The sequence below is a fragment of the Gnatocerus cornutus genome, chromosome 8, assembly GCF_029298725.1.
Source record: "Gnatocerus cornutus isolate USDA-ARS CGAHR chromosome 8, icGnaCorn1.1, whole genome shotgun sequence".
Classification (NCBI taxonomy): Eukaryota; Metazoa; Arthropoda; class Insecta; order Coleoptera; family Tenebrionidae; genus Gnatocerus; species Gnatocerus cornutus.
The window spans coordinates 8,326,295-8,342,532 of NC_142240.1; the positions used below are offsets into that span (position 1 = coordinate 8,326,295).

Sequence of the window (16,238 nt, forward strand, 5' to 3'; positions counted from 1 at the left end):
TTTAGACAAAATGCGTTTTCAATTTTAAAAAAAAAAATTGTATGGTGGAATTCTTTTATGTATTTCAGATTGTATTTTTATTCCCAAAATTTTCAAATCTCAGTTTGCAGTTTAATTGTCCAAAAATTGGAATGTAGAAAAAGTTTTATAAAGATATCAAAACAAAAAATAATTCAAAAGTGGTGGATGCGCCGAATTAAGACATTAAATTTTTTTGGTTTCAAGTTAGCACTGTTATCAATTTTGCGCGCGAGTAAAACGAAACAAATTTGGTTCAGAACCAATAAAAAATAAATTTAAAATACAACTGACTAAAAAGCGCCACTAGACTTTGTCTTCTTGTGCACAACATATGTCTACCTCCTCCTTTATTATTTGATTTATTTATTTAAAAAATGAAATCACACCCGTTCGACCGTCTTTAGATTTTATCGGAAATGAGTCCTGACATCCTGCAACCCCTCCGCAACAACACATCATAGAATCCGTATTTCCCCACCCACATCTCCTCTCATTAAAGTAATTGATGGCGTTGACTGTTGTGACAGCGATAGAACAGATTGATCAGATTGTATTTCACCATTTCACCTTCAAACATGATTTATTTTACGCGTGCTTTGTTTCGTCTTTCGCATTTCCTCTCACCGAAAACTCACCCGTTATTGCATAATCATATAATTTCGCCATCTTTTATCGAAATCCTCCCCTTTCCGGTGCTATTTCTCCCGTGAATTGGGCATTCAACACCCCGTGTGAAGATTACATACGTGTGCACCTTGAATTTACCAACGCGTCCATTGGTTGTCAGCTGAAAGAAACTACCGGATTGGTTGAAACGATGCTTTTAATTTATATTCCGGTCGCTTCAGAGAGATGTTTAATGTGCAGTCACTCATTTGTAAATTGGTGTTTTTTATGTCGAAGCGAAAATAAGGGAGTGCACGTCATGGCTGGCTGACAGCAATGGAAATAAAGGCGGTCTTATTCGCGTTATAATGTGAGGTACAGTCGAGCGAAAAATTCTGGGCAAATGGATGTGGGTCGAGTTTAATGTGACAAAGGCAGATGTTAATTAAACTGTACATTTGTCACTAATTTTATAATTTAAAATGAAGAGAGCATTCGCATTTCGGCCGCCAAAGTTTTCATTTCTAAATAAATACAACCTTTTGGAATCTCTTAAAATTGAAAGCAATTGGAAATCAAAAGATTTAAAATTTCAGTTTTTAGAGGACTGAAGAATCCGAGAGATCTAAAAGAAGATCTCAAATAGCTCAGAAAGAAAAGGCACAAAAGGTATCGCGAAATCTTAAAGAATTTCAGTAATTAGCCTCAAAAAGCTGTACAATTAGAATTATTGAATCGGATTGATCACATTGAAACTACTATAAAAATTATGTCGAAAAAGGGCAAAAGCATAGGAAGTGAACTAAAGTAAATGTGATGATTTTTTTTACATTTACCAATTCGAAAATTGAAAATTGGAGTACCAAAATATTAAATTAAATCCCTAAAATATTGTTAGTTCTCGTTTTAAAGTCTCATAAAGAAAAATACTCAACGTTCATACAAAAAAAATGCCAAATTTCATTGCTCCTCGGTCAAAATTGTCGATGTTACGAAATTTATTGTAAAGTTTGAAATTTTTAGTTCTTCCTAGAAATAAATACTTCTTAAATTCTTACTTCTTGCTCTAACGTTCTCTAATTTGGTGCACTCAACAAACGTCTTTAGTGTAACAACCCTACCAAATTTCATTACTCCAGCTTTAAAATTATCAGAGTTACGAAAATTATTGAAAACTTAGAAATTTTTAATTCATCGTGAAAAAAAATCATTCTAAAATTCTTAATTCTTGTTCTAAAAACTAGAACTAATTCTCTAATTTGATACACTCAACAAATGTTTTTAAGGTAATTAGTCTATCAAATTTTATTCGGCAATTTGAAATTTTTAGTTCATTCTAAAAATAAATAATTCTAATATTCTTACTTCTTGTGCTAAAATTCTCTAATTTAGTACACTTAACAAATGTTTTTAAGGTAAGAAGTTTACCAAATTTCGTTGTTCTAGTGTCAAAATTGTTGGAATTACAAAACTTTGAAATTTTGAAATTTTTAGTTTGTCCAAAATATCCATACATACATATAAATAATTCTACAATCCTTACTTCTTGTTCTAAAATTCTCGAATTTTGTACGCTTAACAAACGTCTTTAGAGTAACAAGTAGATCAAATTTCATTAGTCTAGCATTAAAATTATCGAAGTTACAAAGTTTATTGGAAATTTTTTAATTTTTAGTTCATCCTAAAAATAAATAGTTCTAAAATTCTTACTTCTTGTCCTAAAATTCTCCAATTTGATACACTCAACAAGTGTTTTTAGGGTAAAAAGTCTATCAAACTTTATTGCTCTAGGGTTAAAATTGTCGGAGTTACGACATTTTGGAATTTTTAGTTCATCCTAGAAATACATAATTCTAAAATTTTTACTTTTTGTTCAATAATTGTCTAAATTTGTCGACTCAAAAAAGGTCTTTAGAGTAAGAACCCTACCAGATTTTATTGCTCTAGTGTTAAAATTATTAGAGTTACAAAATTTATTGGGCAATTTGAAATTTTTAGTTTATTCTAAAAATAAATAATTCAAATATTCTTACATCTTGTTCTAAAATTCTCTTATTTAGTCTACTTAACAAATATTTGTAGAGTCAAAAGTTCACCAAATTTCATTCTTCCAGTGTTAAAGTTGTTAGAATTACAAAACTTACCAAAAATTTTAAAATTTTGAAATTTTTAGTTTTTCCAAAATGTCCATACATACATAAAAATAATTCTACACTCCTTACTTCTTGTTCTAAAATTCTCTAATTTTGTACGCTGAACAAACGTCTTTAGGCCAAGAAGTGGATCAAATTTCATTAGTCTAGCATTAAAATTATCAGAGTTACGAAACTTAGAAATTTTTAGCTCATTCTGGAAATAAATAATTCTAAAATTCTTACTTCTTGTCCTAAAATTCTCTAATTTAGTACACTTAACAAATGTTTTAAAAGTAAAAAGTTTACCAAATATTATTGTTCTAGTGTTAAAATTGTTGGAACTACAAAACTTAACTTAATTTTAAAATTTTTAGTTTGTCCAAAATATCCAAACATAGGTATAAATAATTCTATAATCCTTACTTCTTGTTCTAATATTCTCAAATTTTATACGCTTAACAAACGTCCTTAGAGTAAGAAGTAAATTAAATTTCATTAGTCTAGCATTAAAAATTTTTAGTTTATCCTTGAAATAAATAATTCTAAAATTCTCATTTCTTGTAGTAAGATTTTCTGATACAGTACAATCAACAAACATTTTTAGAGTAAAAAGCCTACCAAATTTCATTGCTCTAGAGTTGAAACTCTTGGAGTTACGAAATTTATTAGAAATTTTGAAATTTTTAGTTTGTGCTAAATACCTATACATACTATAAATAATTACCTTTTGTCATAAAATTATCTAATTTGCTGCAGTCAAGAAACGTCTATGAATAATTTTTATTGCTCTAGTGTTAAAATTGTCGAAATTTCGAAATTTATTAAACATTTTGAAATTTTTAGAATGTCCTAAATACCTATACATATAATTAATTCTAAAACTGTTAGTTCTTGTCCTAAAATTAGCTAATTTGGCACACTCAACAAACGTCTTAAGGATAAAAAGTCCATCAAATTTCATTGCTTTAGAGTTCCAACTATCGGAATTACAGAAAAAATTGACAATTTTAACATTTCAGAATATAAAAATCTAAATTTTCTACGTTTTCTTTTCTTTGAATTTCAAAAATGTATAATTCTTTTAGCTTTCCAGGCTATTTTTATATTTTTTGAACGCTGAATTTCTAGTTACTTCTTAATTTAATACGTTCTGATTTATTACACATTTCAGATCCTAAATTTAGAATCCTTATAGAAATATTTTGAATCCCTAGAATCTTTTGGTACAATTAACGTTCTAGTTTCCTCTTTACAATTTTTTCCAACTGCGTAAATAAAGAAAAAACGAAAATAAAAATATACAAAATACAATCCTAAAGCCAGCAAAATTGTCGCGTCTTTGGAAATTAATTAAAATACCACCCCCGAGATTGTTATGAAGGGAGCATCTCAATAATACCTCGTTTTTCTGATTCGACGATACGGTTCATCAGTAATTCAACTTATTTCCTCGATCAACTCCGGCTTGGATATTAAATTACAATCATTTGTTTCGGAAATGAACTGAAATCGTGTTGAAATCGCGGTAGGCTTGTTAACTTACGAGGTAACAGTTAGAAACCGCGCCAGAACAGATCGTTTCACACTAATTTTTTTTTTCACAAATTTCGCCCTCGTTATACCTTAACGACACGTTCGTCGCAGTCGCCCGCTATTTTCATCTTATTCGTCACGTTTTATTGTCAACTTTTCCGTCGTCGCATTTTTCATCGATAATCCATCGTTTAATGTGTTTAGAATGTAATTTATTTAAGGATTTGCAACGCGCCGCTATCATATGATATCCTTAAAAATAATGAAGATCATCAAGAGTTTGCAAGGGTGGAAAAATTTAATACCACATCAAAGGGAATATATTATATGTCATTACGTCGCGGCTTTACGAATCGACTCTTAGAAGAAAGTTTAATGTCTTTAAAGAAACGATACTCATTATTTCGGTGCTGCACTTATTCATTTTCCAATTCGTTAATCCGAAACTTTTTCTAAAGGAGATTCTAAATATAATAACGACTAAGTCGTTATTTTCATTTTTCTTATAAATGAATAGAAATATTAGGGTTTTATTTTAGTCTTCTTTCTTTTAAGGTAAAAACGGATTATTCAGGGATTTTCAACTAAACTCTTAGCGGAGCGCACTTTTAAGGCGTGGGAGTGTGTGGCGTATGCAAATATTTTGCCAAGTCGAGAAATGGTAAAATATAAGAGAGTTAGTATTTTACCTGTTTTTTATACAGAATGTTCCAAAATACCCACAAATAACATACAGCAAAGTAAACTTATTCCCCGAAAAAAAAGTTCATTTTTGTCTTTTTTTAAAAGTTTTACTTTCGTATTTGAGGAGCTGAAAATTTGTTGAAGAAGTTTAGAACCTCTTGAGATCGCCAAAAATGTAAAGCAACTAGAAATCAAAAGATTTAAATAATCAAGGGATCTGAAAGATCTCAAATATCTCAGAAAGAAGCTCTGGAATATTTTAGAAACCTAAAAAGTAAAGATAAATTAAAAAATTTAATAATCCCTTTAAAAGGTACAAAAAGTATAGCGAAATCTTAAAGAATTTCCACTAATTAGCTCTTTGAAGCTGTACAATTTTAACGATTAAATCGTATTGATCACATTGAAACCACTATCGAAATTTTGTCGCAAAAGCGAGAAAATCAACTAAAGTAGGTCAATCTAAAAGTAAATGTGATGAACATTTTTACATTAAATCAATTATAAAATTTCATTTTCAAGAATTACGAAAAAAAAATCGTAAAATTGTTAAATCTAATTTTAAAATCCTGTAAAATAGAACACTCAATAATCGTTCATCAAGAAAAAAATTGTCGAATTTTATTATTATAGAAGTAACATTTGATGAAAATTTTGAAATTTTTAGTTAATCCTAGAAATAAAATGATTCTAAACTTCTTATTTCTTTTCTTAAAATTCCTTAATTTGGCACATTCAACAATCGACTTTAGAATAAGAAGGTCACCAAATTTCATTGCTCTAGGGTTAAAACTATTAAAGTTACAAAATTTATTAAAAATTTTGAAATTTTTGATTTGTCCTAAATACCTATAATATCTATAAACAACTTCCAAGTTCTTACCTTTTGTTAAAAAAATTTCTAATTTAATACACTCAACAAACGTCTTTTGAGTAAAAAGTCCACCAAATTTCATTCCTCTAGGATTATTTTTAATGAAGTTGCAAAAATTATTGGAAATTGTGGTATGTTTAATTTGTGTTAAATATGTACTTATTTATACAGGCTGTCCGGAAAGTCGCGCACCACCGTGATATTGTGTTTTCGTACAATACCATAGACCACCTGAAGAATGGTAAAAAAAAATCCATGTCTTCAATTTTTACATTAAATCAATTCTAAAATTTCAAGTTGAAATTACGAAAAAAAAACGTAAAATTGATAGATCTAATTTTAGAATCCTGTAAAATAGAACACTCAATAATCGTTCATCTAGAAAAAAATTGTCAAATTTTATTATTATAGAAGTAACAAAATTTCTTGAAAATTTTTAGTTAATCCTAGAAATAAAATGATTCTAAAATTCTTATTTCTTTTCTTAAAATTCCTTAATTTGGCACATTCAACAATCGACTTTAGAATAAGAAGGTCTCCAAATTTCATTGCTCTGGGGTTAAGACTGTTAAAGTTATGAAGTTAATTAAAAATTTTGAAATTTTTAATTTGTCCTAAATACCTATAATATCTATAAACAATTTCTAAGTTCTTAATTTTTTCCTATATTTTTTTTTAATTAAAATACTCAACAATTTGTTTTTTTTTTAACATTTTTTTGATACTCTGAGGAACCACCTAATTATCCCGTTGCAAAGTGGTGCGCCGATTTCCAGACATTCTGTATAAATAACCCTAAAATTCTTATTTCACGTCCTAAAATTCTCTAATATAGTCAACTCAAAAAACCTCTTTAGACTAAAAAGTCCACTAAATTTCATTACTCTGGCTTTAAAATTTTTAGTTTCTTTATTAAACAATTTTGAATTTTTAGGTTGATTTAAAAATACATATTTCTGCATTCAACAAACGTGTTTAGAATAAGTTTACTAAATTTCATTACTCTAGAGTTAAAATTTATTAAAGTTACGAAATTTATTAAAAATTTAAAAATTTTTAGTTCATCCTAAAAATAAATATTTCTAAAAATTTTACTTTTTATTCTAAAATTCTCTAATTTCTAAGTTCACTTAACAAACGTCTTAGAATAAAAAAATCTATCAAATTTCATTACTCTAGCGTTAAAATTATGTTTAATAAATGTCAATTTTATCGAAGTAAAACCACAAAATAAAATTCTAATTTATCATTCTATGCCAAATTTGAAACATTGTGTATAATTTACAAATGTCAGAAACGCGATTTAATTTCGAAATAATAAAAATTCTTATTTCTTGTCTTAAAACTCTTTAATTTAGTCAACTCAAAAAACCTCTTTGGACTAAAAAGTGCACCAAATTTCATTACTCTGGCTTTAAAATTTTCGGAGTTTCTTTATTAGAAATTTTGAAATTTTTAGTTTGATCTAAAAATAAACAATTCTGTAATCAACAAACGTGTTTAGAGTAAGAAGATTACCAAATTTCATTGCTCTAGAGTTAAAATTCATTAAATTTATTGAAAATTTAAAAATCTTTAGTTCCTAATTTATTATTTATCCTAATTTATCATTCTTTGTTATACGAGTATTTTGCGCAAGTTTTGAGACATTCTATGTAATTCACAAATGTCAGAAACGCGATTTAATTTCGAAATAATTAAAAAAAAAGTCTTCTTCTTTAGTCTCTCTTCTAGAATCTCTTATATTTCATTTTCCATTATCTTTGTTTCTTTCAATGTTCTCGAAATTCCGTTTGATTTATTTTCTTTCTTCACCTCCTTTGTTTCTCTTTGAAGTTCTATTTTTATTATTTTACTGAAGTTTGGTCTGTATTTTAAAAAGTTGGAATTAAAATAAAGTAAGAAACAAGAAATTCTAATCGTTTTAATAAAAAAACTCCAAGTCAAGCAATGGCTATTTATATAAGAAATTCATACTTAATGTTTTTGTGGGCGAGTCTACAAAGCATAATTATATACGAATTACGTACAAGACTTTATTTTCGATTGTAGTAAGAACAATTTTCTTTCTAAAGAATGAGATTTGGCGTTAATATTTGCTGTTTTTAGTGGTTTGGTTACGAATTTTGTTTACATTAAAAGTGCAATTGTATTAAACCCATTTGTATTTTACCAATAATTTATTTATAATTACTTAACTATCTGTATCATTACAGAGCCGTCCATAAAGAGCCGCTTTATGGATGCTAAACAATATAATAAAACATAGATTATTAAACAATCGGACATAAAAGTCATTTTAAAGCGGTGGCCGTCGCTCCAGGACCGGCCCACGATTCCCAACAAACTTTCATCGCTCCCTCGACTTGTCCTCGTCATCCAAATTCCTTTAATTTTCTCAAAAATCCAGATTTTTCTCGTCTCCGTGAAGAAACCATTTATTTCCTCTGATTGAAATATTTGTTAAATATGCCCATGACATGTCATTTATGAAAGCTTCCCTTCGATGCGGTGGGAATACGTGCCTGGGCAAACGGGTTCCGGTAATTTGCGAACAAGTAACTAACAATGTAACAAAGTTAATAAACGCCATGACATACGCGTCCTCTATATAGAAAATTCGACGACGACGCTACCGTCGCAACGCTAACTACTTTCCTGCTGTGCGACACACTGCAGGGGGCAGATGTCACCAAGTGCCCAAATTAACTGGACAAGTTCGATTTAACGAAAAGCACGTTCTCGCAGGAATTAGCTGCACGATGAGTATTTAGTTACGCAAATGGGAAAATGGAGATGCGCTTATTAGGAGTGGAGAAATCAAAGATAAAGAAGATTTTCTGTTGAGTTCAATGAACGGCTGCGACATTCCATGACTATGTTGTCTACAAATCATAAAATCTATGATTCTGAATCCAATTAAAGCTCGTTAGTTAATCTGGACGCCGCATGTGGAAAGAGGCAATACTGCAGCTCTAATTATCTCTAATTGTAAACCCTCATTATGAACTTACCTCCTCCAATTCTGCATTCCTGGATTTATGAAAAAGCGCATTCAAGCATGCGGACGTATGGAATCGTGAAAATCATCGAAATTTCATCAATAATAATAATATTCAAACTTCTTGTCCTAAAATTCTCTAATTTAGTACGCTTAACAAACGTCTTTAGAGTCTTTAGAGTGAGAAGTGGACCAAATTTCATTACTCTAGCATTAAAATTATCGAATTTACGAAGTTTATTGGAAATTTTACTTCATCCTAGAAATAAATAATTCTAAAATTTTTACTTCTTGTCCTAAAATTCTCTAATTTGGTGCACTCAACAAACATCTTTAGTGTAACAACCCTACCTAATTTTATTACTCTAGCTTTAAAATTATCAGAGTTACAAAACTTACTTATCTTGGAAAAATATAAGTCTAAAATTCTTAAATCTTGTTCCAAAATTCTCTAATTTGATACACTCAACAAATGTTTTTAATGTTCAATAATTGTCTAAATTTGTCGACTCAACAAAGGTCTTTAGAGTAAGAACTCTACCAAATTTTATTGCTTTAGTGTTAAAATTATTAGAGTTACAAAATTTATTGGGCAATTTGAAATTTTTAGTTCATTCTAAAAATAAATAATTCTAATATTCTTACTTCTTGTCCTAAAATTCTCTTATTTAGTCTACTTATCAAACATTTTTAGAGTAAAAAGCTCACCAAATTTCATTCTTCAAGTGTTAAAATTGTTAGAATTACAAAACTTATTTAAAAATTTTGAAATTTTTAGTTTGTCCAAAATATTCGTACATACATATAAATAATTCTACAATCCTTACTTCTTATTCTAAAATTTTCTGATTTTGTACGCTTAACAAACGTCTTTAGAGTAAAAAGTGGATCAAATTGCATTAGTCTAGCATTAAAATTATCGAAGTTACAAAGTTTATTGGAAATTTTGGAATTTTTAGTTCATCCTAAAAATAAATAATTCTAAAATTTTTACTTCTTGTCCTAAAATTCTCTAAATTAGTGCACTCAACAAACATCTCTAGTGTAACAACCCTACCAAATTTCATTACTCTAGCTTTAAAATTATCAGAGTTACAAAAGTTACTCATCTAGGAAAAAAATAAGTCTAAAATTCTTAATTCTTGTTCTAAAATTCTCTAATTTGATACACTCAACAAATGTTTTTAATGTTCAATATTTGTCTAAATTTGTCGACTCAACAAAGGTCTTTAGAGTAAGAACTCTACCAAATTTGATTGCTTTAGTGTTAAAATTATTAGAGTTACAAAATTTATTGGGCAATTTGAAATTTTTAGTTCATTCTAAAAATAAATAATTCTAATATTCTTACTTCTTGTCCTAAAATTCTCTTATTTAGTCTACTTATCAAACATTTTTAGAGTAAAAAGTTCACCAAATTTCATTCTTCTAGTGTTAAAATTGTTAGAATTACAAAACTTATTTAAAAATTTTGAAATTTTTAGTTTGTCCAAAATATTCGTACATACATATAAATAATTCTACAATCCTTACTTCTTGTTCTAAAATTTTCTGATTTTGTACGCTTAACAAACGTCTTTAGAGTAAAAAGTGGATCAAATTGCATTAGTCTAGCATTAAAATTATCGAAGTTACAAAGTTTATTGGAAATTTTGGAATTTTTAGTTCATCCTAAAAATAAATAATTCTAAAATTTTTACTTCTTGTCCTAAAATTCTCTAAATTAGTGCACTCAACAAACATCTCTAGTGTAACAACCCTACCAAATTTCATTACTCTAGCTTTAAAATTATCAGAGTTACAAAAGTTACTCATCTAGGAAAAAAATAAGTCTAAAATTCTTAATTCTTGTTCTAAAATTCTCTAATTTGATACACTCAACAAATGTTTTTAATGTTCAATATTTGTCTAAATTTGTCGACTCAACAAAGGTCTTTAGAGTAAGAACTCTACCAAATTTGATTGCTTTAGTGTTAAAATTATTAGAGTTACAAAATTTATTGGGCAATTTGAAATTTTTAGTTCATTCTAAAAATAAATAATTCTAATATTCTTACTTCTTGTCCTAAAATTCTCTTATTTAGGCTACTTATCAAACATTTTTAGAGTAAAAAGTTCACCAAATTTCATTCTTCTAGTGTTAAAATTGTTAGAATTACAAAACTTACTTAAAAATTTTGAAATTTTTAGTTTGTCCAAAATATTTATACATACATATAAATAATTCTACAATCCTTACTTCTTGTTCTATAATTCTTTAATTTTGTACACTTAACAAACGTCTTTAGAGTAAAAAGTGGATCAAATTTCATTAGTTTAGCATTAAAATGATCGAAGTTACAAAGTTTACTGGAAATTTTGGAATTTTTCGTTTATCCCAGAAATACATAATTCTAAAATTCTTACTTCTTGTTCAATAATTGTCTAAATTGGTCGACTCAACAAAGGTCTTTAGAGTAACAACTCTACCAAATTTTATTTCTCTAGTGTTAAAATGATTAGAGTTACGAAATTTATTGGGCAATTTAAAATTTTTTAGTTCATTCTAAAAGTAAGTAATTCTAATATTATTAGTTCTTGCCCTAAAATTCTCTAATTTAGGACACTAATAAATGTTTTTAAAGTAAGAAGTTCACCAAATTTCGTTGTTTTAGTGTCAAAATTGTTGGAATTACAAAACTTACTTACTGAATTTTTTAGTTTGTCCAAAATGTCCATACATGGGTACATATAAATAATTCTACAATCCTTACTTCTTGTTCTAAAATTCTCTAATTTTGTACGGTTAACAAACGTCTTTAGAGTAAAAAGTGTATCAAATTTCATTAGTCTAGCATTAAAATTATCGAAGTTACGAAGTTTATTAGAAATTTTGGAAATTTTAGTTTATCCTAGAAATAAATAATTGTAAAATTTTCATTTATTGTCGTAAAATTCTCTGATCAACTAATATTTTTAGAGTAAGAAGCCCACCAAATTTCATTGCTCTAAAGTTGAAATTTTTGGAGTTATGAAATTTATTATAAATTTTGGAGTTTTAAGTTTGTTCTAAGTACATATAAATAATTAACTCTTGTTATAAAATTATTATCTAATTTGCTCCAGTCAACAAACGTCTATAAATTAAAAAGTTTACCAAAATTCATTGCTTTAGTGTTAAAATTATCGAAGTTTCAAAATTTATTGAACATATAATTCTAAAACTGTTACTTTTTGTCCTAAAATTCCGTGATTTATTAAAAAGCGCATTCAAGCATCCGGACGTATGGAATCGTGAAAATCATCGAAATTTCATCAATGGGACACACTATACGAGTGCATAATACCTCGAAGAGAATGTTTGTGTTTAGTATTTAAGGATTTCATTGTGTAAATGTCGGGTCCAATCACCGGTCACGGCTGACAGGCATTGAAGAAGGTGTGGACGGACTCTGAGGACTTGTCAAACACGACGTCATTCAAGCCGAAAACATGCACTACTTCTTGAGACCGCAAACAGATCGCTGGATTTCTACTTGTGGGAAAAAGGCGGAAGGCCGGAATTCGAGCCAAGCACAATATAAAATTACAAATCATAGATTCTTCTGTCTGTTTCTCTTCTTACTTTTTCGCCTTGTAGTTCTTTTTAGTCCTCTGAAAGACTTGAACTTGGCGAGCCTTGGCAATTTGTAATTCCCGCTCCTTCCTTCATCTAATAACGTGTTCGTCCATGAACTTTGTCTTCCGAACTAAACCAGAAAGGTGTGAATAAAACGAAATAGTTTCCCATGATTGACTCTGCTGTTTAAGGTAAGTCTTAATTAAATAAATTACTGAAATAATTTGGCTTCACCAATTTAGGTCCGTGAATCCGTTCCAATATTTGCGCTGTAAGATAAATCCCAATATTTTAATACAACTTTAGAAATCAACACATTCCAATCAGAGATTATCTCCTTCCTATCAATCACTGCAAAATCACTTCAAAATTGGTGATAAGAGCCCATGCTGTTGATATTTTTTATCATTGCATCACAGAGCTTTCTCCTTGACTTCTTTTCTATTCATATTCATATCTCAAAGATTGAGCGTCGCAACAAAAATTCATCAATCTAAGCGGAACCTTGAAAGTTTTTCCGGCATTCAAGATTAGCTTTATCGGATGTGTTGATAAATCTTACTTTGCGTTTACTATTCACTGAGCTCAGTTTATTTACGATGAATCAAAACGCGAAGCTTTTAATCCTTCATTTCACTGTTATAATTCTGTTGTTGACAATAAGTGACGCGCGTTGGGTCAGTTTCGACGATTATTTGGGGCTGAAAAATGCGAAGAAAATACCCCAAAGTGCGAATATTATTAGAGTACCGTGTCAGAATGGCTATGGACGAGTTGGAAATTCCTGTCGACCAAAGTTTCGTTTTGTAAGTTCTCAGTAAGTAAAAAATGAAAATTAATTTGTATTTTGCAGTGAGGGCCCGAAGAAAACCTCCAGTTAATTTGTCGAAATATTATCAATATTTAATTGTACTTATATTATAAATACAGACGAGATTATCATTTTTCTTCGTTTTATTTGTTGTTTGAATACCGCTGAATTGTCGGCGCGCCATCTATAGTCACACTATTTCAAAGCAGCCCTCTGGTGGCCACTAGTCGTACAAAAAACAAATTACAGATTTCTGTTTTATCTCCTTCAATCGAACGCGCCTAACCTCAAATTTCTAGAAAAAACTAAAAATGTTCAATCCGCAATCCTTTCTGAGGATATCCCCGTTGATGGTGCCCCCATTCTCGAAACATTTTCACATTTCTGCAACATGTAACGAAATTCGAAAACTCGCAAGACTTCGAGTCGTGGACAACAGTGAAATTGGGAAAAGGGCCATGGCTGAGGGCAAACCACCCCGTTGCATCCACGTTTATAATAAACAAGGAGTTGGATTTATAGGTATGTCAAAAAAATAGTTATCTGGTTTTTAGTCAGTTTTTAGGAGATAAAGTCTTGGTTGCAATCAAGGGCGAAAAAAAGAAGGCAATTTTAGTGGGATTGAAGCAAAAACAGAAGACAAAGGTCCCCAAGTTTGATAGTAATAATATCGTGTTGATTGACGACACTGGGACTCCTTTAGGGACAAGAATTCACGTGCCTATTCCTACAATATTAAGGACAATTTTGAAAGAAAAAACTCATGCGAAGGGGGCTGACTACACGAAATTATTAGGAATTGCTTCAAAGTTCGTTTGAGGGGATAATTTTGTATTAAATTCAAACGTAGAATAAATTTTAGGGGTAAGAGCACGACAAATATAAAGATTTTCCCAATAGAAAAACCCAGACTGATTAGTTGTTAATCAACGACAAATTTAAATAACTGAACGACAGAGTATGAACGATGAAACAGGTGAATGTCAGACATAAATAATAATTTTAACGACAAAAAAATATGTGATCGACAAATATTAATGTTTTCAACGACTGTTATTGTTTTCTTTGACAGAATGGCTAAAATCGGCGACAAACAAATTTCACCTCACAACCAGTAAATAAATTACCAGTCGTGCAATCTATTAAAAACGGCAAACTAATGTTTTCCAACTGTAGTGCAAGATATTTTCAAAATTTGTTTGTCTGATTTTGAGTTTTTTTCTATCTCCTACGTTCGGCCGTTTGCTGGTTTTATTTTGTTGTTCTGCTGTGCCTGTCGAGAAATTAAAATTTGTCGTTAAAAAATTGTTTAGTCTGCCATTGTTGCATTTTGTCGTTGAAGTTATTAAACAACCAGGTGGAATCAATTAATTGCCTGGAGAATATCTTTATTGTCTTGATAAATATAACTTGCCGCCCGATTTTTTTTATTTTACTGGAAAATAAAATTCGTCCAATCTTTTATTTTGTCGTTCTATATAAATAGTGTCTTGCAACCAGAGATTTGGAAAATAATAGATCCGGTCACTATGGAAATCTGGACATACGTTACACAAAACATGAGTATTGTCTCTCTCGCCAGGATGGAACCAATCAGGGATCATGACGTAGATCGTTACTCGAATTTCAAATGGCAAATCCAAATTGTCATAGCTAATGTCAATAAAGAACTTTCAATGCAAAATTTTGTGAATTTAAAGGTTTTAGACGTTATTTCTTTTGTATGTTGCTAAATTTTGTGACAAAGTTCTTTCATCACTAGTTTGATTTCGTTTTGCTGTCTTTTATTGTTGAAACTTTCATTCCTTAATAGGCCGAAGCTTCTCTACATCAAGTGGAGATTCCCGCGGCAAAACTGATCATTTATAGCTCCACAATTAAACGATATTGATACAATTTTTAGTGTGCATAACATCGTTTTCAATAGGTTTAAGATCAAACACTATTGACAAAATCAGAATTACCAACGTGTGACTAACTTTTCTAGTCTGACATCAGAAATCTGGCAAAATGGAAAAGCTAATTCAAACAGCTTAGACTAATTGTAAGAACATAGAAAACTTCACATTAGACCCAGACTTCTGAAGAAGAAAATGCAGTAGGTGCCTTTTAAGATGTATTTGCAACTATTAACATCAATTTGATTTTGTTCCTCGTCAGAGTGTAAGAAAAGAGCGCAGTCTTCTCTCGGACTGCCACGATCTTCTTTTACTCTTTTCGACTCATTGTCAATCTTTTCGCGTCTGTCTAAATCTTAAACATAATCTTATTTGCTACAATGCCACCTGATTTCCTAGCGTGTTTCTCTTTCTTTTCTTACTTGTCGTCAGGAATGTCTATATTTTGTTAACCAGTTCTGAGCTTCATATTCTTTTAGTGTTCTCAACAATCTAATTGTCCATTTTTAATGTATTTTTCTACTGCTTCCATTTATATTTCTTTAATACCTTGAAGTTGAAGTGTCTCCATTTATCCAACTTAGTTAAGTTCACCTTGGATTTTTATTAACTAGGATATCTCTTTCCACTGAATCTTGCTCTTTTCTCTCTTAGTCAAAATCCATGTTTTTCTTCCTCTCCGTATGTTTGGTGACTTCCGTTGTATTATAAATCATTTGCTAATCGCATAATAATACACTTTCTCTGCACTTTGTAGTCTATGGTTGATTTTCATACAGTTCACCAAACGCTCTAGTGCGGTTATGGCTTTGACTTTTTAAATCGTTTACAGCCACCTTACCGCAAACCCCTATAAACATAAAAACATCAAGTGGTTGGGTCTCATCTGCCTTGAAATGAACCGTAATAAATATTTTTACCCAGCTGGTCAGTCTTACAAATCGAAACAATGAAATTCCTCAAAGTAGCTAGCGTTTATCATTCTGATAGAGCAGTTATTTGAAACTTTAGGTACAATTACAATTATTTTTAATCATACGAATACAGGATTTTTTTTTTAAATGTTTCTATTTCATG

General features: G+C 29.8%; 1 protein-coding gene and 1 long non-coding RNA gene across 2 annotated transcripts; both read left to right on the forward strand.

The window, feature by feature from the left end:
• Window positions 1–12,556: 12,556 nt before the first annotated feature.
• Window positions 12,557–13,396, forward strand: LOC148169440 (uncharacterized). The gene is made up of 3 exons (XR_015770615.1): window positions 12,557–12,643; window positions 12,695–13,258; window positions 13,306–13,396. It is a non-coding gene; the product is annotated as an uncharacterized LOC148169440 (long non-coding RNA).
• An 85-nt stretch (window positions 13,397–13,481) lies between these two features.
• Window positions 13,482–14,727, forward strand: mRpL14 (mitochondrial ribosomal protein L14). The gene is made up of 2 exons (XM_088043221.1): window positions 13,482–13,785; window positions 13,829–14,727. Exons 1-2 carry the CDS (start codon window positions 13,575–13,577, stop codon window positions 14,080–14,082), a joined length of 465 nt encoding a protein of 154 aa, XP_087899347.1. The 5' UTR covers window positions 13,482–13,574; the 3' UTR covers window positions 14,083–14,727.
• Window positions 14,728–16,238: the final 1,511 nt, after the last annotated feature.

Coding starts and splice junctions, on each gene's coding strand:
- mRpL14 (XM_088043221.1), top strand. CDS start 13,575: ATGTTCAATCCGCAATCCTTTCTGAGGATATCCCCGTTGATGGTGCCC. Junction 13,786..13,828: donor ACAAGGAGTTGGATTTATAG/GTATGTCAAAAA, acceptor GTCAGTTTTTAG/GAGATAAAGTCTTGGTTGCA.